This window comes from Dromiciops gliroides, chromosome 4 (genome assembly GCF_019393635.1).
Source record: "Dromiciops gliroides isolate mDroGli1 chromosome 4, mDroGli1.pri, whole genome shotgun sequence".
Lineage (NCBI taxonomy): Eukaryota > Metazoa > Chordata > Mammalia > Microbiotheria > Microbiotheriidae > Dromiciops > Dromiciops gliroides.
Genome location: NC_057864.1, coordinates 424,864,322 through 424,888,720, shown reverse-complemented (window position 1 = coordinate 424,888,720; position 24,399 = coordinate 424,864,322). Strand labels below are relative to the sequence as shown.

General features: G+C 38.3%; 1 protein-coding gene across 1 annotated transcript in view; it reads right to left on the bottom strand.

Moving 5' to 3' along the window:
- Window positions 1-431: 431 nt before the first annotated feature.
- Window positions 432-24,399, bottom strand: part of LOC122726602 (putative ferric-chelate reductase 1) — a 67,016-nt gene continuing 43,048 nt past the window's right edge. Inside the window, exons 9-16 of the mRNA XM_043964428.1 lie at window positions 21,767-21,880; window positions 17,640-17,752; window positions 14,334-14,417; window positions 12,910-13,007; window positions 10,260-10,318; window positions 8,698-8,835; window positions 8,575-8,597; window positions 432-541 (exon numbers count right to left, since the gene is read on the bottom strand). Of these exons, the coding sequence (XP_043820363.1) occupies window positions 452-541; window positions 8,575-8,597; window positions 8,698-8,835; window positions 10,260-10,318; window positions 12,910-13,007; window positions 14,334-14,417; window positions 17,640-17,752; window positions 21,767-21,880 (719 nt within the window). The 3' untranslated portion in view covers window positions 432-451. The remainder of the gene's footprint in view (window positions 542-8,574; window positions 8,598-8,697; window positions 8,836-10,259; window positions 10,319-12,909; window positions 13,008-14,333; window positions 14,418-17,639; window positions 17,753-21,766; window positions 21,881-24,399) is intronic.

Genomic DNA, 24,399 nt, shown 5'->3' with positions numbered 1-24,399 from the left:
TTGTCTCCCCTGAAAGAAGGCAAACTCCTGGAGGATAGGAGATATTTTTACTTTTCATCTTTGTATCCCCAGCACTCAGGACAGTGCTTGGTACTTAATAAATGCTTGATGACTGACTGAATCATAAAAATGAATGTCTAATTGTACCTAGAAATAATCATTAGAAATTATAAATACTCAGGGAACAAGATGGCTTTAAATTTTCAGAAAGAAAAAAAACTATAATAAAAATGAGTAAATTCAATAAAAGGAAATGGAAACAGAACCAGGAGAAAAGCATATAAGAACAACAATATTGTGAAGACAAAAAAACAAACAAAAAAACCCCTTGACTTGGAAACTCTGTTCAAACTGTTTATTTTCCTAGTTTTTATTAGGTAGAAAATTTAGTCAAACTGAGTGATTCTGAGAATCTTCATTTAATAAAAAAATTGGGCGAAAAGTCCTTTCTCTACGATTGTCCAATTCCAACAAGCAGGGCTATTACAAACATGAGGTTTCCACACAAGTAAGCTATTAGCAGAATTTTTTCATTTCTTATCTGAGAAAAGAAGAAAAATCAGTTAAACATTTACTTTGTAAGTCTGTTCCAAGACGATCTATTATTTCAAAGGTCTCTTCTAGCCCTAAATCCTAGGATGCTATGAAATACCTTTAAAGACTCTACTACCATAGAAGACATTAGAACATTTTTGCATCTAGTAGGCACAGGTATACTTCAACTCTGACAGTCACTTAACTGGATTGGACAGTTTTAGTTTTAGATTCAAAGCTTTAGGACTTTGTTTTTTTGTTTTTGTTTTTTTTTGGCGGGGCAATGGGGGTTAAGTGACTTGCCCAGGGTCACATAGCTGGTAAGTGTCAAGTGTCTGAGGTCGGATTTGAACTCAGGTACTCCTGAATCCAGGGCCGGCGCTTTATCCACTGTGACACCTAGCTGCCCCAGCTTTAGGACTCTGAATAAAGCAAATGTACTTTTCAATGATACCCAAATAATGAAACGGTCAGTGGGCATGGTGGCTTCAGCATGAGAACTCTCTTTGCAGGTTTCAACTTATTTCATTCACCTAAGGTTTAAGTGTCCGAGGTGTAATTTGAACCCAGGTCAATTATTTTTTTCAGTCATATGATGTATTATTTTTATTCATATGATGAAAAGAAACCAAGAAACCTAACTCAGATCTCAAATATGTCCTGAGACAACTCAATTTGGTTGAGGGAAGTGGAGTACTTTTATAAGGAGAAAAATCATAAATTGGCTAATTGTTTTCTTATTAGGGTCAAGCTAACAGATGTTTCAGTGTTTAACCCTAACTCTATGCAGACACCTAGGGGTGGGGCACTGGGCCCAAGCATGTGTGTACAGACCTATATACCCCTCCCTCCCCCATATTTAGGATCATCCCTACCCAAATCCTCCCACCTCTAGAGCAGGATCTGAGATAACTTCTCATGATTTATGCAAGCCACAATCTCTCAGGGCCTCACTTTCCCTATCTGTAAAATGAACAGTTTGGCAATGGAATTACAGCCCAGTCATGACTTCAGAGACTTGATGGTGAAACATGATTCCCACATCTCTTATTAGAGGCAGTTGCAGATTGAGAAATATTTAGATATGGCCAATATTTTGCTGAACTGTCCCCCCCCCCTCCTTTTTTTAAATAAGGAAGTCGGTCAATACACATCTATTAAGCACCTACTATGTGTCAGGCACTGTGCTAAGCTCTGGGGATACAAAGAGGCAGAAAGGCAGTCCCTGCCCTCAAGGAATTCACAATCTAAAGGGGGAGACAACAAGCAAACAAGAATATATAAACAAACTATATAAGGAACTGGGAAGTAATGGAATTCAAATTAAGAGCATCAATAAAATATTTCTTTAAAAAGAAAATATATATAAAAAAGAGGCAGTTGAAATGGATGACCCTCAAGGTCCTTCTGAGGTCTAAGCTTTACAAACTATGATTTTAGGAGGGTAAATTTCTCCTTGTTAACTTTTTTTTTCAGGGTAATGAGGATTAAGTTACTTGACCAGCTAGTAAGTGTCAAGTGTCTGAGGTCGGATTTGAATTCAGGTCCTTCTGAATCCAGGGCCAGTGGACCAGTGCTTTATCCACTGCGCCACCTAGCTGTCCCCTCCTTGTTAACTTTTTAAAGTATTTTTTTTTATATTCTGAATATAACAAACACCAAAAAGGGAACATTTCCATGTAAAAAATAGAACAGAAAAAGAGGATTATATGTGAAACAGCAAAACTATAGTGTACAGCTTGCTTTTTAAAAAAGTGTATAATAACTTTGACATATTACTTTCAAAGCTATCCTGCTTATATGTTTCCTTATGAACTTGCTTCTGTTCTCTTCGAAGCATTTCAAAAATTGTGTCAATATCACCTTTTCAATTTTTTTTTTGTTATGGGGAGAACACTATTGCTAGTTCTCCCCATCAAAAAAGAAAAACACGATACTTTAACTAACAATCATGGTCAAACAAAGCAAATCCATATATATGCCATTTCAAAAAACTGGATCTGGGTCAATCTGCACCTTGAATTCATCATCCCTCTCATGTCCTGCTTCCTTTTTTTTTTTTTTCTTTTTGGTGTTTTTTTGGGTTTTTTTAGTGAGGCAATTGGGGTTAAGTGACCTGCCCAGGGTCACACAGCTAGTAAGTGTTAAGTGTCTGAGGCCGGATTTGAACTCAGGTACTCCTGACTAGGTACCATCTAGCTGCCCCTTTTTGGTTCCTTTTTAAACATTAAAGCACTATCAATATGTTTTCAAGTTGGTGTTAGGAAAATATGGTGATTTATTATGGATATTTTGTGATAATATCTCATTATCATATTATCTTTATCAGCTTCTCTGTGATAACAGAGAACTGTCTTCTCAAACTTTTGGAAATATCATGTCAACAGGCAATCAATAATTCTGTTTCCCTCAGTAGACAAATAGGCATGAAATAATGCCCAATAGGAACAGATTCCGAGTTCTGTACCAGTTAACATTAATCATAAGTGACTTTGAGAGCACAAAACATACCCTGTTAGCTCTTCCTCAATCTTTCTAGAGCTCCCTCTCCTTCCACTCTCTCAGTTGAGAATCTTCCTCTTCTTCTCCCCTTTCTCATTTCATATCACTCAAATGCCTTTTGCCACTATTTCTTCTTGTATCCAATTTAAATGAAGGAGGTAGCCTTTTTCCTTGCCAGAGTTAACCCCACTACATGCACAAGACTTCCTATTCCATCCCAGCTTTTCCAGCGGTATTGCCCCTTCTATCATCCCTAACCTCTCACTAATCTTCAGTCACTTCCTGTCTACTCGATGTTTTCCTGGTACCTACAAACATGCTTATGTCTCCCCTATTCTCAAAGACCTGCCACTTGATCTGTCCATCCATTCCAACTCTCATCCTATAGCTCTCTTCCCTTTTGTAGATCTAAACTCTTTGTGACCTGTCTACAACAAGTGCCTCTAATTCATTTTTTCTCACTCTCTTCCTAACGCTTTGCAGTCTGGCTTCTGATCTCATCATTCAACTGAAATGGCTTTCGACAAGGATGCTAATGATTTCTTAAAGGCCAAATCTAATGGTCTTTTCTCAATCCTCATCCTTATGGACCTCTCTGCAGCCTTTGATCCTGTAAATCATCCTTTTATCCTTGAACTCTCTTACCTAGGTTTTCATGATATTGCTCTCCCCTGGTTTTCTTCTTCCTTGTCTGACCATTCCCTGTTTCCTTCACTGGATCTTCATCCTGATCAAACTGACCATGAGTATCCCCCAAGGGCTCTGAGGCATCTTCTCTTCTCCCTCTATACTATCTCACTCGGTGATCTTATCAGCTCCCATTGTTTCAATTAACGTCTCCATGTAAATCACCCTCAGATTTACTTGTTCAACCCTAACCTCTCTCCCCACTGCCAGTCTTGTATCTCCAGCTGCATTTTAGCCATCTCAGACTCAACATGTCTAAAACTCAGCATGTCAAAAATGGAACTTATGTTTCCTCTCAAATCCTCCTCTCGTCCTAACTTCCCTATTTCTTTTGAGGGCACCACCGTCCTCTCTGTCACCTAAGCTCACAACCAAGGCATCATACTCAACTCCTCACATTCTCTCATCCCCCATATCGAATCAATGGTCAAGTCATTTTGTTTTGTTTTGTTTTGGTTTTTTTTGGCGGGACTATGAGGGTCAAGTGACTTGCCCAGGGTCACACAGCTAGTACATGTCAAGTGTCTGAGGTCGGATTTGAACTCAGGTACTCCTGACTCCAGGGCCGGTGCTTTATCCACTGCGCCACCTAGCTGCCCCAAGTCATGTTGTTTTTACCTTTGTAACATCTGTTGCATGTGTCCCCTTCTCTTCTGATACTGCAACTACTCTGGTGTAGGACCACTTCACCTTAATGCCTGAACTACTGCAACAGCCTACTGGCTGATCTTCCTGTGACAGGTCTCTCTCTCCTCACTCCTAAAATGCAGGTCCGATCATATAACCTCCGATTCACTAAATCCTAGTGGCTCCCTATTACCTCCAGGATCAAATATGAACTCCTCTGCCTGGCTTTTAAAGCCCTTCATAACATACCACCTTCCTTCCTCTCTAGTCTTATACCTCATTCCCCTCCATATACTGAGATCCAGTGACACTGGGCTTCCTCGCTGTTCTCAAAGATGTCATTCCATCTCTCAATTCTAAGCATTTTCACTGGGTGTCCTACATGCCTGGAACACCTCCATCCTCACTTCCATCACCCAGCTCCCCTATCTTCAGTTCTCAGCTACAATCTCGCCTTCTGCAAGAAATGTTTTCCATTCACTTTAATCACTTCCCTCTGAGATTACCTCCAATTTAGCCTATATATCTTGCTTATACAAAGCTGTTTGCATGTTGTCTTCTGTGTTAGATTGTGAGCTCCTTGAGAAAAGGGATTGTTTTCTTTTTCCTTGTATCCCAGTGTTTAGCAGATTTCTTGACACATAATAGATGCTTAATCAATTCTAGTTGACTGACTGACTGACTGACTATAGTGATAGTAGCCACTTTTAGAAACAATGTAGCCATGGATCCTAAGATTCTGGATTTAGGTCTGGAAAAGAATTTAGAGGTCAAGGTTACCATAAAGAGCTCCATCCCTTCATTTGACAAATGAGGATAAATATGTAGCCTGCACTGGGATCTTTGTCTCTAACTCTAACCTCTTTGCTCTTTTCCCGCTGAGCCAGAACAGTGTCCTCTTAAGGGCATACCAGGCCTGAGGTTCCACCTTTAGTAGAACTCTTATATAAAGACAGCTCTCCCACAGTTTGATATCTCTGATCAAAATGCTAAGAGCTAACTTCAGAGCCCCTACAATGCTATACAAATAGGGAAGGTTCCTTTGATCACATTGATCACACGGGGAAAGACTGGTAGTCACTGCATTGAAATTTGGGAAGAGATTCTGAAGCTGGGAAACAAGCAGACAGTCTCTCCACTAGGTTGTGGGGCCAGATGTTGAGAGGGCATCCCCTTGAGCTCATAGTGTAGCTTGGAGCAGTAATGTCTAGCAGCAGATTTAGTTCCTGAAGATAATACTCTTAAACAGAGAAACCTTTGTCTCAGACAGGACTTTGCTTTGTTTTGCTATTGTCTTCTAGGGTCAAAAGACAACAGTAAGGGGCAGCTAGGTGGCACAGTGGATAGAGCATTGGCCTTGGAGTCAGTAGGACCTGAGTTCAAATATGACCTCAGACACCTGCCAACTTACTAGCTGTGTGACCTTGGGCAAGTCACTTAACCCCAATTGCCTCACCAAAAAAAAAAAAAAAGACAACAGCAAGAGAAAATGATATTCTTCATGAAGAATAGTAAAGAGCAGCTGAGAGTAGCATTTGAAACTATCTAATGAAAACTGTAACAGATGAGGAAGTAAATTTATAGGATTATTGATGACTGGGAATTTTCATAGATGTTTGGTTGGTGGTATATAGGATTATTGATGACTCTGGGAATTTTCATAGATGTTTGGCTGGTGGTTATCAGTCTATCAGTGGGTTTCAATTCATTAAAAAAAAATAAAACTTGTTTCACTAATACTGTGAACTGCCTAATTGATAGTGGGGGGTTAGTATTAGTTCTTTTGTGGTGGGAGCAACGTGTCAAGTGTAGATTTCTCCAAGTTTCTAGGGTGGAAACATCCAAGTCAGGAGAAGGAGGAAGAAACACCCCAGATAGGCTCAGACCATCTAACACAAAGGCTACATACATAAATGTGTGAGAGAAAAAGAAGAGTCATTGTGAATCGTAAGATTGATGAGTCACACAGGATAGGTCTGCCATAAGAAGGCAAAGTACGCCTTGATAAAGACATTCAATTAGGAAGGGTTGCCATAAATAAAATGAGTAACTGCTCTTTTTTTTTTTTTTAAACCAAGTTCAGACAAAGGGGAAAAGCAACAGCCAGGAAGAAACAGGGTCACAAATTCTTAATCTCCTCATTAGTGTCCTTTTAATATTCATGCAAAATAACAGACTAAGATACATGTTAATACATTAAACACTTATTTAGAGCATGAAGAAGGCCCATCTAAATTAATTTGTAAAAAAATAGATGAAGTTAAATGGCTTCCAAATGCATAAAATTGACAATTTAAAAGGTTTCAAGGAGGTCAATTCCAAATGACCAATGATGAAGGATACTACCCATCTCCTGACAGAGAGGTGCTAGACTAAATTTCATAGACTAAATAAGCATATTTGGACTTGGCCAATGGGGAGTTAGTTTTGCTTGATTTATATATGTTTGTTACCAGGGTTTTGTTCTTTTTTTCTTTTTCTAATGTGTATGTGGAGAAGAGATAAAAGGGAAAGAAAAAAAATGCTTGTGAATTTTAAAAAATTTTAATAAAAATGAGTTATAACTTAACTTATTATGTGTAAAATGGCAGTATAGTAGTAGAGCATCAGACTTTTTATCAAACGGTAAAGGGTCCATGTGCCCATGTAGGCAAGTGAATGATTTTTCTGGTCAGGGTATTCAAGGTCATGCCATAAGTGATTTGGTTGAAGGAACAGAGTTCCATTAGCCATAAAGATAAGTAGAGTTGGGGGAGAACGTGATGCTATTTTCAAATTTGGGAGGAACTGTCATATGGAAGATGGATGAGTCTCTCTCTTTGATGGGATACAGCAAGAAGCAATGGATAGGAGATGAAGAAGCAGATTTAGCCTCGGTGTAAAGATAAACTCCTTAATAATCAGAAATAGACCAGCACAGACTGGTCTTAATGGGGGCCTAGCGGCTTATCTCTCTCTGGAACACTTCAAGAAAGGATCGGATAACCATTTGGTAGATCCTTGTTCAGGTGAGGATTGGGTTCTATCACCTCTTCACACACTCTATAATCTGGCTCTAATGGGGCCTACTTGCTGTTCTTCTCATGAACCGTTGCCCATACCTAAGAAGCACTCCCTCTCTCAGGATTCTTGTTGTTCAGTCTGTTGTTTAACTCTTCTCAACCCCATTTGGGGTTTTCTTGGTAGAGATGCTGGAGTGGTTTGGAAACTGAGGCAAACTAGTGTCACACTACTAAGTGTCTGAGGTAAAATGTGAACTCAGATCTTCCTGACTCCAGGTCCGGCATTCTATCCACCATGCCACCTAGCTGCCCCTTTAGAATTCTTGGTTTCCTGCAAAATTCAGCCTGGGCTCCATCTTCCCTATCAGTGGTATCAAACTCAAATAGAAGCAGGGGCCACTATTTTACACATAAGGATCCCTATAGGCCACATACTGGCTTAGTTTTAAAAAGTAATGCTGGGGCAGCTAGGTGGCACAGTGGATAAAGTACCGGCCCTGGATTCGGGAGGACCTGAGTTCAAATGTGGCCTCAGACACTTGACACTTACTAGCTCTGTGACCCTGGGCAAGTCACTTAACCCTCATTGCCCTGCCCCCCCCCCCAAAAAAAAGGAATGCTATCTTGTATTTTAATTTTGGTATTTCCCAATTACATTTTCCCTAAATTACTTTTGGTTCTGGCTGTACTCGGGACTGTTATGGGCTGCATTGTACACTTCAATTCTACATGTTGCCTTTCCTGGTACTCGTCCTACAATTGCCACTATCTACTAGTGCTCTCCTCTCACCCCATGGTCATTTCATTATCTGTTCAGTATATCCCCATACACCTTCATGTTGGTCCCAGTTAGAATAGAAGTTCTTTGAAGGCAGGAAGTATTTGGCTTTTTCCTTTGTATCTGCGCTTTGGCATAGTGTCTGTCATATAGTAGGTGCTTTATAAGTGCTTGCTGATTGATACTCTAAATGATTTCTTTTAACTAGTTTGTTTTCTTATTTATGGTATAATTTCTTAGAGGCCTCTTTTCTTCCTTCTTTTCCCTATTAAACCTGCAACCAAACAGTAAATTCTAGCCTTATCTAAATGATATAAATTTCAAATTACTGGAGCTGGGATATGTTTATTGACCAGATATTTTAAAGTTGGACTGGACAACCCCCAAGGAGCTTTTATAGTCCATTAAGAGAAATCAGTGTTGCTGTAAAAGCAAAGACTTTACCTTTCCTTTTGGGTTACCACCATCTGAAAAATAGAAACATTAAAATTAACAAAAATAAAGAGAAATAATTTTGTCAAGCAAGTGAATTTTGTTACTTTTCAAGTGGTTGAAGCTGATGCTTACCTTTCTTCCAGAAATAAACATTTACATAGAACAGCACATCTCTTAATATTCCCCAGCCAATTAATCCTCCCATCACTTTTTTCATCCATCCATTTGAAGACTCATCAATCATCCGAAATCCTAGAAATATAGTAGCATCTAAAAAGAAAGGGGAATATTGTCCAAGGTAAATATTGTCTTTTTTGACTATATATAAAATTATTCAGGCAGGGTTGCCTTATGAATTGGTTTTATTATTGTTTTTTTACAGTTAAGGTACAAAATATTGAAATCGAGATGTGTTAAACTGCCTTTTGATTTATTCATTGTTGAAATGAATGGGGGGCAGCTAAGTAGTACAGCTGATAGTGTGGAATTTGGAGTCACTCCAAATCCAGCCTCAGACACTTACTGACTATATGATCCTGGCAATACAATCAACCTCTCTGTGTCCCAATTTCCTCTTCTGTAAAATGGGAATAGCAGCTACCTCCCAGGGTGGTTTGTGAGGATAAAATGAAATCATATTCGTAAAATAAAGTGTTTCACAAGCCTCAAAGTACAATGTAAATGCCATCCATTATATAAATGCTAGTCATTATTGTCTTTCTCTGTGGTAAACTACCTTACACAGAGCCTGACATTTAATAATAGTTCAATAAATATCTACTGATAGGAATGCTTTAAGATGGATTAAATATAACAATTTATTATCTGTGAAGAAACTTAGACTGAAATAAACAATTCTGAGTCTTTTCTTCTCCATCTCTTGAATAAAAAAGGTAAGATAATTCTTCATACTTGTATTTTCTAAGATGACCCCTCACTTTGGGGGTGACAACTTCAATGTCAAAAAAAGATAACCGGGGCGGCTAGGTGGTGCAGTGGATAAAGCACTGGCCTTGGATTCAGGAGTACCTGAGTTCAAATCCGGCCTCACACACTTGACACTTAACTAGCTGTGTGACCCTGGGCAAGTCACTTAACCCCCATTGCCCCGCAAAAAAAAAAAAAAAAAAAAAGGATAACCAACAAAGAATTTCCTAACCTTCTTTTGAATTTGAAATTAAGATTCCTTGCCTTTGGTTGTCTTTTATTAAAGTATTCATTTTTTCTTCAGCATTTACAGTCTTTTCATGTTAAACCAAGTACCTTTAAAATCAGAGCTACCTCTTAAAAAGGATCACACTTTTTCTTTTGGAGATCAAAAGTAGTTCATTCTGTGGGAAACTTTGCTTTCTTAACTGGTTCAATGCTTGCTGAAGAGGCAGCTTGTAAAGTGTCAAGTCACTAGTAGTGAAACAACTATTCAGGTACACCTAATATTTTTCTCTTGTGCTAACTAACAGAAAGATCGTAAGGCATTGACTACTTTTGGATAAAAAGAAATTTATACCATGCTTTGTAATAAAATTTGTGTGTCTGGAATCAGGGATTTGAAACGTTTCCAGTGACACTTAAATGAAAACATTATGTAATGACATATTAATTTAATATCTAAACATCCAAAATAATTTCAAGCTAATAATATTCAAGAATTAAAAAAAAAAGATTTACACATACAAAGAAGTTGAAGTAGTTACCTGATAAAACCCTTAATGCAAAACCAGTTAGAGCATGGAACCAATTAAAGATAAATCTCCTATAGAAACAACAAAAACAGTATAAGGTTCACATCTTCCTTTTAATAGCATTTTTATTAAGAATTTCTGAATTTTACTTTGACACTAGATATTACAAGGAAGTTAGTGACATTATCTGGGGCTATTTTTACTGGAAACAAAAAAGGTACAGAACTAAATCTGGGCTTTGTTTTTATGGGTTTGTTGTTGTTGTTGTTGTTGTTTGTTTGTTTTGGTGAGGCAAACAGGGTTAAGTGACTTGCCCAGGGTCACACAGCTAGTAAGTGTCCAGTGTCTCAGGTCGAATTTGAACTCAGGTCCTCCTGAATCCAGAGCCGGTGATTTTATCCACTGCACCACCTAGCTGCCTCTGGGCTTTGTTTTTTATTGCCTTTTTTTCTTCATGGAAATTTTTATTTTTATAACTTCAATCAGAGGAGTTTCGGGATTGGTATGATTTGGATTCTAGGTACTCAAGTCCTTTAGTCCAATGGGACTAAGAAATGCCTGTAAGTGCTACTGGCAGGACCTAAGATTTAGCTAGATAAAGAAAAAATTGACATGGGAGAGGAAGCAAAACAGAGGGAAAAGGAAATAGAAGATTCACAGGGTTTGTGCTATGTCTTTCTTTCTGTTGGTGGCAGCCACAAATTAAATGGAAGTTTTTTTCCTTCATATAAGACAAGGAAAAACAATAGAGTGATGTCTTAGAAAGAATGAAGCGTTCCTAGGTAGGATGGAAAAAAAATAAATGAAGCCAAGAAGAAAAAGATAGTGAGGAAGCAGTGGAATTAAATGTAGTGTTGTCTTGAATGGGGTAAGGATGAAGGGGTGGAGTGTGATACTTTGGTTTGGTCAGTATGGTGGTAGGATGTAGTGTGGTATGGTATGGCAGAGGGTGGGTAATGGTCTGACTTGTCATAAGCTTGATGTCATGGTCTTAAAATTCATCATTCTAGTGTTTTAAAGTTTGTGAAGCATTTTGCCTATATGATCTCATTTGAACTTCACAACAACCCTGTGATAGGTACTACAGGCATTATTATTCCTGTTTTACAGACAGAAAATGAGGATAAAGGATGGTAGAGGGCTGACTGATAGATTGATACTAAATTGGGGAAAACTTTCTAGTAAAGCTCACTTCTTGGGCACTGAACTGTTCAATATTTTAACTGATGACTTGAACAAAGACAAAATTTCAAGATAGTATCAAATTGGGAATAGTTCCTCTGCTCTGACTACTGGCCTTGTTGACTTCCTTTAAGTTCCAACTAAAATCTTACCTTCGATAGGAAGCCTTTCTTAACCCCTCTTAACTCCAGTGCCTTCCCTCTGTAATCATTTCCTATTTATCCTGTATATAGGTTGTGATATAAATACATATCTATATATAGATATACACACATACATGTCACTATATATATACAGTCTGTCTATCTATCAATCTATCTATATCTATATATCTACATATTCACTCTCATGTTGCCTTCCCCATTAGATTGTAAATTCCTTGAGAGAAGGTACTGTCTTTTGCCTTTTTTTTGGTATGCAGAGCACTTAGTGCCTGGCACACAGTAGGCACTTAATAAATGTTTTGATTATGTTATTGTTTGATTGATGTTGGGTGACAGAATCAGAATCCCAAAATATCTCTATAGACTAGAACAATGAGCTTAATCTAAGGTAGTGAAACTGAGTAAGAATAAACTAAATAATCTCTTATACTTCAGTTAAAAAAATTATACAGATAAAAGTTGTCAGCCAAAAATGTTATTGTAAGCTTAGGCCGCATTAGTAAATTCATATGGTTAAGAGATGGGACCATAGAAAATAGTAATTGTGTCTGAAACAAGACAAGTCCTTTTGGGTATATTCTACTGTGCTTTGATTAGACCATATCTGGAATCTTGTATTTTAGGAACTTAGAAACCACATTTTTGGAAGGATATTGATAAACTAAAATGTATCAAGAGGAGGTGACCAGAATGTCAAAAAGTACTAGAATCCAATATAAATGAAGGATAGCTGAAGGAATGAAGATATACACTATGGAGAAAACTTTCCAAAGGGAAAACTGGTTAAGCCATTTTGAGTATTTGAAGGAGCAACATGAGAAATGGTTGGGCTTGACTGTGGAGAATAGAGCTAGGAATAGTAATAGGTGGAGGACAGAGACGCAGATTTAGGCTCAATCTAGAAAATTTCTAACAATTGGACATATTTAAAAGTGGAATAGGCTGTCTAGTATTTCTCCTTTCATTGGAGCTGAGGAATGCCTTGATGAGCACTTTTTAGAGATATTATAGAAAGGGATTTTACTTAGGTTTAGGTTAGTGCAGGTGTCTGTAGTACTTTATAGCTTTTATATTTTATGATTATATTAGATCATGTAAAATTCCGAAAGCAATTCATATGATTTCAAAATTGCCCATTCTACTCCACTGTACCCACTCACTCTAGGTCTACTATTCTTTGTACTTCTCACTTACATTATTCCTTGAAGTCCTAACTCTCAGATAAGTGGATTTCAAGGGCATCTGGAACTGGGCCATTGGTTTGTAGTGATTTGAATAACTCTTATTTGGAATTTCCCATTTTAAAGGGGATTTACCTTTTGTGATGAGGTAGAGGTCGAAAGAGAGCAACCACTGGTTGAAGGAAAGCCAGTGACATTACAACACATCCCATAATAGGATGAGGCCAGTTGCCCTGCAGAGGAAATAAATTGCCTGTTTTGATATATATATTTTTTAGAAATAAGTTTTAGAAAAAAATCAAATAAATGTTTGATAAAAAAGGAGAGATTGGTGTATTTAGTGAAAGTAAGGAGTGATCATGATATCAGGAAAACATGGGAAAGGTCTTCCCACCCAACACAATAGGTGGATCCCCAGTGGAGTATTTATGGAAGGACATGGATAAAAAGCTCATGGATGGGTAGTCATTGGTGAGTTATGATTTGCATCATTGGAAGCAATAACCCATCATGGAGATCACAGATTCACTGGGGTACATGTGTACTTTAATAGTCAGACATGACTGAACAATACATATGTATTGCAATATGATATATGCTGAAATATTGAAGAGAGAGGGGTCTATGCTCTCTCAAAGGCTTTATAACATTTAAATCATATGTAAGAACATATTTGAATATATATGTATTCCCACAGTTACCACCCTAAAAAACAAAAAAAATCCAACCTCTTATAGCAGAAAGATTCATGGCCTGGCCAGTTATGAGCCCAAATCACCACATATCCATGTTTTTGGCAAAGTATGGCAAAAGTTGGCAAGCCTAAAGGCAGACTGAGGAGAGTACTCTCTCTTCCCACTTCCCACCTCAGCAAACATAGTTCCAACAGTGGAGAGTTGATCTATTCTTCAAATGTTCCCTGGACCATAGTCAATGGATTTTCCACCCTCAATAATCCCTCTCCAACTACTCTGAAGAACAAGAGGACTATCACATAGCAGCTGTCTAATAAATATTTCCCTAATTGAAATTAATTTGTCTCTAGCTCTCCTTTCGTACCACATTTTCAAGTGTCTTGTAGCAAAGAAAAAATATAGTACCACCTCATCATCATATGCCCTTCACTGATTTTGGTGAGTAGCCCAGAGGCATCCATTATCCCCTTCGATTCATTCATCTTCCTCTCACTGCCCTTTTAGGTTTACTTTGACAAATTTAGAGATTTACACATGCAAAAGATTGAGGAGTACTGACCTCAGATGAGAATACCGGTATATTTCCGTCTTTATCTACACCTATGTGTCATTGTAGACCTACTTCTTGAAAGAACTTGGAACTCAATCTGGAGATGAAAGTAGGAACTTTGGCCCTGATATCTATTAGATGTCATTTAGCAAACATGACTCATGTTCTTTCTATAATCTTCTAGATATAACCCCATATTCATCAATGAATCATCAGCTATTAATGAAACCAAGGTGTAAATAATCAGAAGATATTTACATTTTGATACAAAATCAATAGGTACTCAACAACAATAAAACAGAAGATAAACTTACACTCCATCCTTGGGCTTGTATAAAAGGCAGTATAAAGGCTATCATTGTGGATACCACTGTTAATGTCATCAGAGATCTGTGGACCTAAAGAAAAATGACATCTAGCTTTAGAAGATTTAACTGACATTTCAGTTTTAACTGAATAGGCAATTATTATAGCTAGCCATTGATGATTTTATCCTTGGGGTAAAAGAATCTTGGGTAACTGGGTGATACAGTGTACCAGACCTGGAGCCAGAAAGACCCGACTTCAAATCTAGCCTATGACCCTGGGCAAGTCACTTAACCCTGTTTGCCACAATTTCCTTCCTCATCCGCAAAATGATCTGGAGAAGGAAATGGCAAACCAGTCCAGTATGGTTTACCCAAATGGAATCACAAAAAGCCAGATGTGACTGAACAACAACAACAACAACAACAACAAAAAGAATCCTCCTGTTTTTTAAACTGGAAAGACAGGTATCTTAACGATCATTGAAAGATATTTCCATAAAACGTTTGCTAATAACAATACAGTTACAGTAAATTTTCATCTGACATGAGGTTATCTGATTAACAACACATTACATGAATTACAGTTTTAAAAATACAAGAATAAAAATACATTTAATGCTAAAACATATTATGCATAAATTGGTAACTGAATCACATTGGTCCTCATTAAGAATGTTAATTTTCATTACAAAGTAAATTTGTAGAAGTGCTGTTGACACATTTCTCATCAATAGAATCCTTTGTAGTTGTGTTTATTTTATCCAACTAAAGGGCATAGTGTTCAAACAGAAATATGAATGTTCTCAATATTTCAAAATTCTCTCTTGATCTTACTTTCCCTCAGAGCTATTCTTTTCATTATAGTTTGTTGCCATTGGGGTGGGGGTGGGGGCAGGGAATTCATTCTTATACTAAAAATAAGTCTTTCTTTTAATTAATAGGTTAGGACAGGGGTAGGGGCCAGACCTGTGCTTTCAATCAATCAATAATAATTTCTTTATTGGAATTGTCAACAAAATAAGACAACACAAAATAAACAAACAATAATAACAAAAAGACTTGGTCCTTTGCCTTCAGGGAGCTCACATTCTAATTTCATTGATCTAGGGAACTCCTAGGTAAGGAAACTCCCTTTACCAAGGAAGGCTGACACTTTCTCTGCAAGCTGTAGTCTCAGAGAGTTATCTAGAGAACTATGACTTGTTCAAGGACATAGAACTCTAGGAGTTTGCTTGCTGGCTACCACTGGTACGAGCATTTACACCTTTGAAATTGGCAAATGATACAAATCACAGCTCGCTTTACTGTTTTGTTGATTGACTGGACTTAAAGTTATAGAGAAAATGTTACTTAAGCAGGTTAAACTTAAGTGTATTATGTATCCTTCTTTCCTTCCTTCCTTTCGAGAGCCAGTTGTAAAACATTTACCAGTACATCCCCAGATCATAGCCACTATGTGTCTGAGGAGGGACTCGAACCTACATCTTCTTGGTTTCAGTGCCATATGGCCTCTCAACAATTAAGTTATAGATACCAATTATTCAATGAACAATTTTAGAAAGCTGTTTTAAAAATATCCAAAGATGCTTTAGTATGAACTGACATTTTAAAAAGTCACATTTCTATGCTGCTTTTAAGGTTTACTGTGTGTTATGCTTACACCAACCCTGTGGGAACAGTTAGTGCAGGCACTGTCCTCATTTTATATTGGGAAAACTGGGGATCAGAAAGATGATATGATATGTCTAGGGTCACAAATAATTACTAGCTAGTAAGTGGTTTGTTGTTGTTGTTGTTGTTGTTGTTGTTGTTGATGAGGCAATTGGGGTTAAGTGACTTGCCCAGGGTCACACAGCTAGTAAGTGTCAAGTGTCTGAGGCCAGATTTGAACTCAGGTCCTCCTGAATCCAGGGCCGGTGCTCTATCCACTGCGCCACCTAGCTGCCCCCGCTAGTAAGTGTTAAAGCCAAGATTCAAACCCAAATCTCTCTTTCCTCCAAGCATAGCCCTCTTGCCAGTAGTCTTTCTCCATTGCCACCTGTGCATATGGATGCTCTCCCTCCTCACTTCCATTTCTTGGTTTGCCTCAACTCAACTCAATTCCCCATTGCCAAGTTCTTCCCTTTGAGAACACCTTCCATTTACACTACATATATCTTGTATATGGACAGCTAGCTGATGTAGTAGATAGAGTGCTGGGCCTGAAATCAGGTGGGGGTAGGGAATTCACCGAAATCAGGAAGACTCCTGTTCCTGAGTTCAAATCTGGCCTCAGACACTTACTAGCTGCATGACCCTGGGCAAGTCACTTAGCCCTCTTTGCCTCAGTTTCCCCATCTGTAAAATGAGCTGGAGAATGAAATGGCAAACCACTCCAGTATCTTTGTCAAGAAAACCTCCAATAGTGTCATGAAGAGCCAGACACAAATGAAGAATGACTCAACAATATATCTTGTATGTACACAGTTTTTTACATGTTTTCTCCCTATTACCAGGCGAGTTCTTTGAGGATAGAGATCATGTTTTTGTCTTTCTTGTGCTTAGCACAAACTGGTACATAATGCGTGGTCAATAAATGGTTGTTAACTAATTGACTGTAGATTCACTTTGTCTATCATATTTCTGTCCATTTCAAGTCAAGCTATGCCAACAAACGTTAATTTGTTGGGGTTTTTTTGTTTTGTTTTGTTTTGTGAGGCAATTGGGGTTAAGTGACTGGCCCAGGGTCACACAGCTAGTAAGTGTTAAGTGTCTGAGGCTGGATTTGAAATCACATCCTCCTGACTCCAGGGTCGGTGCTCTATCCACTGCGCCACCTAGCTGCCCCTGCCAACAAACATTAATTAATCACTTCTCCTGTGCTAGACTCTGTGCTTAGCTCTGGGGATGTAAATAAAAGGAAAAAGAAAGACAGTGTCTGCCCTTAAGGAGCTTACATTCTAAAGGGAGAAGATAGCATGACTTTAAAACATAATCTCTGTTAACTAAAATTAAAGAAAAAATCCAACATGGCTAAATGATTCGATTTAGTTTGTGATATGCAGTAACTTTAGCTACTTAATCTGACTTCTCTCTTTGTTTTTTAGGATAATGGGATTTTCAGTACAAAAGAAGCTGCTAATATTATAAACAGAACAAATGTAAAGTTTAACAACCTATAATAAAGGCAAGATGATAATTCACAGTGAAAACCCACATTTAAGGAAAATAAAAAAACTGTTATAAAAATGGGATGGGTTGGTTATCATGACAAATGATGTCAAAATGCCAGATACATTTTCAGATACTATACATTAAGAATGATTCACGAACCTGGAACCAGAGATCTTTGCCAAGAACTTGTTTTACCATCACACCTTTCCAGAACCGGGCGAAGACCATGCCTACACTTCCTACTGTCACCCAGGCAATAAGCATCATGGAACCTGTTTTTAGAAGGGCAGGAACAATCATAAAACTTTTTATCTTAATAGGCCTTATATTCTAACCAGTTCTCTGACTAAAGTTGTTGTATGCTGTTATTTAAATCTCTTCTCTTGCTCATTCAATGTTTAAAGCCCAATTTATACCTTTATGAAACCTCTTGCCTGCAGAACAGTAGAATTTTTTTCCCCACTGGACCCTAGGCCTCTTTCTCTTCAGATCTCCACAGGCATTCCGACCATCATTAAGATGGGGATAACTATGGCATTAAATAAGAGAATTGATTACTACAGGAAAAATTGGTATTAATGACTTCATTCTCGTTCCTGTGATCATGAGATTTGCCACTCTCCTACCATTTTGTGTAATAAAAGAATATGCTTTAATATAGTCCCCTATCAGAATATAACGTCCTTGCTAGCAGGGATTGTTTCATTCACTGTGTATATCTCCAGCACCAAGCATGGTTTCTGGCACACACTAGGCATTTAATAAATGCTTGTTGATTAATTTAACCATTTAGTAGGAAAAAAAACCCCAAACTTGCAACCTAATTGCTGTGTTATATTATTGGAAGAACAGCAATTTAAAGGGTTCATGCCCAAAAAGAGGGTGTGAATTGATTCCAGCTTTTACATAGGAATCCTAAAGGTGTCTCCCTGACCCTTAACTCCCCGTCATTTGCTCTTTTCTTCTCTGACAAACAATACACATCTTCAAACTTTGTATTCTGCTAGAGGCAGTTAGGTGGTATGCTGGATCGAGATGGACCTGGAATTAGCAATTCATTTCCTGCCTTAGGCTGTTATTAGCAGGGCAAGGTTCAACCTCTTTCAGCCCTAGTTTCCTTATCAGTAAAATGAGGATAATAATAAAACTTATCTTCCAGGGTTCTGTCAAGGATCAAGTGACATAACACACACCACGAGCACACACATTCACGTGCACACAAACTAGGCACAGACAGTGCTTTGCAAACTTAAAATGATATTATTATTATTATTATTACTGAACACGTGTATATTTGCTGCTAAACAAATAAAATTCAAGGTTGGAAAAGAGCTCTTATCAAGGTAGACATTTAAACTGAGACATCAATATCCTTCCACAGTGTTAAATTTTTTTTCTATTCTGAGTATTTAATATAAATGTTAACTGAACACAAACACAGCTTAGATTCTCCTTTGATTTTTTTTCCTCCCAAATTTTTGATATCACTGATTTAGGGAGCTCTCTATGAGGAAATGCATTCTAAAAACACAAATCCAAAAGTATTCTGTAAATAATGGTCTTAGAGAATGCTTTTGTGGGGAGCATGGTGATGGTGTGTGTGTGTGTATGCACTGAGACCTTGCCCAGAGTCACACAGGCACAATGTGTTAAAGGTGGGACTTGAATCCAGATGTTCCTAACTCCAAGGTTGCTCTTATCTGTTACTAGTTTTCTTCTAACAATCTCCTATTTATGCCATATACTACCCGGAAGCTTTATAAACATAAATGAAAGTAAACCAGTGAAGAAAACCCAAACTCACTTAAATGATGTGGGATGGAATTTGGGATCGAATTGATCATGAGTCATCCCAAAAGAATTACAAGACTCAGTGACTCAGTTTCCCAAGTTTTATTGCAATACTACTGTGAATGATCAAAGGGAGAGAACCAGAAAAGTGGAAAGGTATCTCTCGAATAGTGAAAAGAAACACAATTATATTTATAATATGGATAAATTGATTATCAGTCTAATTATAATAATCTCCACCTTGGGGAGGTACAGGGGAGGGCCTGTCTTTCTCATTATAATATTCTCCACCTTGGGGTGTTTCAGGGAAGGGTTTATCCTAATTTGGAGTTCCTGGGATCCTAAGCCAACCCCTGAGGCGGGTACCTTTTTCAGTAGAGGTGTATTTTGGGGGTTTACGCGTCTTAAAGTGAATCTGGGGACAAATCTGGCCTTTTCTGTGCATGTTTCTTTCTGGTTCTCATGACTAGTTTCAAAACTTAATCATTTTTCAGTAGAATTTCTATACCCTTGTAATTTTATCATTGTTATAGTCTTCAGGTCTCCTCAGCCTAGGTCCCTCTGTTCCCGTTATGGGTCCTGATTTATGTGGGTATGAGAACCTAGTATGCTGACTTGTAAGTTATCCATTAACTGGGGTCTAACTCCCTTTTGGAGCTAATATCTGAATTAAAGCTTGGATCTTAGGTTTTTCTATTAAAAACTGCTGCCCTCGAAATATGTTTAATGTTATTATGTGTGTGTGTGTATATATATATATATATATATATATATATATGTATATATATAAAACCTATATCAGATTACCTGCTGTCTAGGGGAGGGGGGAGGGAGGGGAGGGAGGGAGAAAAATATGAAATTGTAAAGCTTGTATAAACAAAAGTTGAGAATATCTTTACATGTAACAAAAAAAAAATAAAATACTTTATTAATTAAAAAAAATGCTGCCCTCACTATTCCTTTTGTGGGGTAACTTGAACATGAAGCTATGCTTACAAATTTAACTTTGGTAATAGATTACGTTTCTAATTCTACTGCATTAGGGTTACAAGAGTTGGAAGATTGCTTGAACTCTGTGGCAAATGTGTTCCCGGACTGAGGCGGAGTCTATATGGTTCAGAACACCTCCTGAAGGTTGAACTGCCTACAGAGATTACCTGGATGGCTGAAAGTGTTCACAACTGCTTGCTTCATCCAGTTTTTCATGGAACTCTTAGATTTATTCTGTATTAGGTTCCCTGTTGCCCCTTGGTCTGTTTGTAAATCATTTGTGTCTTGTGTTGTGGTTCTTGCATTTGTAACACTAGTTCCTAGATCTCCCTCAATTAATAAACCCCCTGTGGGCCCCTACTTCACCCCAACTCAGCAGGAAGCAGTAACAGAAGAGATGATCGTCGTCCTTTTTCCCGGGGTATATGAAAAGGGGGGAATGATGTAGGAGGCAAAAAGGGGTTAATAGAAAAACCTAAGACCCAAGCTTTAATTCAGTTATTAGCTCCAAAAGGGAGTTAGACCCCAGTTAATGGATAACTTACAAGTCAGCATACTAGGTTCTCATACCCACATAAATCAGGACCCATAACGGGAACAGAGGGACCTAGGCTGAGGAGACCTGAAGACTATAACAATGATAAAATTACAAGGGTATAGAAATTCTAGTGAAAAATGGAGATATTTTGAAACTAGCCATGGGAATCAGAAAGAGACGTGCAGAAAAGGCCAAATTTGTCCCCAGATTCACCTTAAGACGTGTAAACCCACAAAACATACCTCTACTGAAAAAGGTACCCGCCTCGGGGGTTGGCTTAGGACCCCAGGAACTCCAAATTAGGATAAGCCCTTCCCTGAAACACCCCAAGGTGGAGAATATTATAATGAGAAAGACAGACCCTCCCCAGTACCTCCCCAATGTGGAGATTATTATAATTAGACTGATAATCAATTTATCCATACTATAAATATAACTGTCTTTCCTTTCACTATTCGAGAGATACCTTTCCACTTTTCTGGTTCTCTCCCTGTGATCACTCACAGTATTGCAATAAAACTTGGGAAACTGAGTCACTGAGTCTTGTAATTCTTTTGGGATGACTCATGATCAATTTGACCCTAAATTCCATTCCACATCATTACTACTAAGGGCATCTCTCTTATTCCCTTTTCCCTTTGCTCTCCTGGACAAGTATATCAACTTTAAGATATTCTTTACATTCTTCTTCTTCTTCTTCTTCTTCTTCTTCTTCTTCTGGTGAGGCAATTGGGGTTAAGTGACTTGCCCAGGGTCACACAGCCAGTAAGTGTTAAGTGTCTGAGGTCGGATTTGAACTCAGGTCTTCCTGAATCCACGGCCAATGCTCTACCCACTGTGCCATCTAGCTGCCCCCTTTAGGTTCTTCTTTAAGCTTTGGCACCTCAAACCCAGTTAAGAAGGGTTTAACAAGCAATCCTATTTCTTTATTCATCAATTAGGAAAAGACCCATAAAAATATACGTACCATGAACTTTAATAAGAATTGGTCTAGATGAAGTACCTCCTGCTTGTGATGGTTGGGAGATGTTTACTTTCTGAGACGTTATTAAAGGAGTATTAGGATGTTTTCGTATAGCTCCTGCAAATATTAACATTGAGATATTCAATATGAAGAATGATGAATGCATGTACGTGTGTAAAGCTTTGACAATCAGGAAAGTCTTTGATGTATATTTTAAGAGAATGTGATGTTGAGAATGGGTTTCATCAGGACAATTGCAGTATTATATTCAGGAATGTCTACTAATCTAGAGCACAGCTTCTTAAATTTTTTACACTTGCAACTCTTTTTCGCCTGAGAAATTTTTATGTAAACTCGGGTATATAGGTTTATAAAATTGATATACATAATCTTTTTTTTTTTTTTGGTGGAGCAATGAGGGTTAAGTGACTTGCCCAGGGTCACACAGCTAGTAAGTGTCAAGTGTCTGAGGCCGAATTTGAACTCAGGTCCTCCTGACTCCAGGGCCAGCGCTTTATCCACTGCGCCACCTAGCCACCTCCATATATAATCTTTTACTGTTGCCCATTTTTTTTGCGACCCCCACATTCAGTTACATGACCCCATATGGGGTCACGACCCACAGTTTAAGAAGCTTTGATCTAGAGCACTGATATTTCTTTGATGTAAAGATGGTTTCAAGGTCTCATAAGGTTGGTATGAGTTACATTTTCCTGGATTTGGAGTCTGAGTTCTATTTAACTCTGTAATGTAGAGAATTGTGGAGAATTACGTGAATTACATGTAATTTATCTAAACCCTTAGGTTTGCTATAGTTTTTATATGACATTAGGAACATAGGTTTTCAGAGTGAGAAGGAAACTAAGATCTTTTAGTTCTGGCATCAACTGATAGGCTTCAGGGGGTCCATAAACATAGATGGGAAAATAATTAGTCTTTATTTCTTTTTTTGTTTGTTTTTGTTTTTGGTGAGGCAATTGGGGTTAAGTGACTTGCTCAGGGTCACACAGCCAGTAAGTGTTAAGTGTCTGAGGCCGGATTTGAACTCAGGTCCTCCTGAGTCCAGGGCCTGTGCTCCTATCCATGCACCACCTAGCTGCCCTCTCTTTATTTCAATGTAATTAATTTCTTTTGTTGTAATCCTGTGTGTTTTATTTTATGCATTTAATAATATTATTTTAAGAAGGGCTTTGTTAGACAACCAAAGAGGTTCATCCAGGAATGTGCTGGGTCCAGCTCTTCCCAACTTCAATTGTTAAATTTCTTAGTATATTTACACTTTGGAGATCAGCAAATACTACAAACCAGTGTTTTGTTGATTGTTGATTTAAAAAAGGGATGGGGGGGCAGCTAGGTGGCGCAGTGGATAGAGCACTGGCCCTGGATTCAGGAGGACCTGAGTTCAAATCCGGCCTCAGACACTTAATACTTACTAGCTGTGTGACCCTGGGCAAGTCACTTAACCCCAACTCCCTCACCAAAAAACCCAACCCCCCCCCAAAAAAAAAGGGATGGGGAAAATTTTAATAATGCAGGTTAAACTTAAAAGTGTGTCCTGTGCATACTTTTCCCTTGAAGAGCCAGTTGTTAAACATCTACCAGCTTATCACTAGGTCCATGACACAAAAAAGGTTAAGAACCCATGGTCTAGTCTAACCCTCATTTTACAGATGAGGAAATTGAGACCTAGAGAGATGAATGACTTGTTCAAGATCGCACAGGTAATAAATGACAGCGCTGGGATTTGAAGTTATTTCTTCTGACTTTGAATTTAGTGCTATTTCTAGTATACAAAAGGCTCTTCAGGCTGTCCTTAAACCCCATTCCCCCCCCCCCCAGGAAGGAAGGAAAGAAGGGAGGAAGGAGGAGAGGAAGGAGAGGAAGAAGGAAGAGAGGGAGGAAAGGAGGGAGGAAGGAAGGAAGGGAGGAAAGAAGGAAGGAAGGAAGGAAGGAAGGAAGGAAGGAAGGAAGGAAGGAAGGAAGGAAGGAAGGAAGGAAGGAGGCAGCATAGCATAGCATAGCATAGCATAGCATAGCATAGCATAGCATAGCATAGCATAGCATAGCATAGCATAGCATAGCATAGCATAGCATAGCATAGCATAGCAAATAGGGGACTGGTCTTGGAATTAATAAGACAAGGGTTCCAGTTCATCCTGTGACAACTACTAGCTATATGACCATAAGCAAGTCATTGAATTTCTTGGTGCCCCCAAAGCAACTTCTAAGATCATAATTTATAGAGGAGCAGGTAAGCTGCATCAATGGAGGCTATTTCCACAATGGATATTGTTCATATGGATAAGATCATAGATTCACACCATTTTTTTTTTTTTTTTGCTTTAAAAAGTAACTTTGGAGCAGCTAGGTGGTGCAGTGGATAGAGCACCGGCCCTGGAGTCAGGAGGACCTGAGTTCAAATCCGGCCTCAGACACTTAACACAACTAGCTGTGTGACCCTAGGCAAGTCACTTAACCCCAATTGCCTCACCAAAAAAAGAAAAAAAAAGTAACTTTCCGACTGGGAGAACACATTTGACCATCAGTACTACAGTAGCACCATTCTTGATGCCTATAAAGCTGGGCTCCCAGAGCACAGTTCCTTAAGCAGGTGAGTTTTAGCAAACACCTAGTAC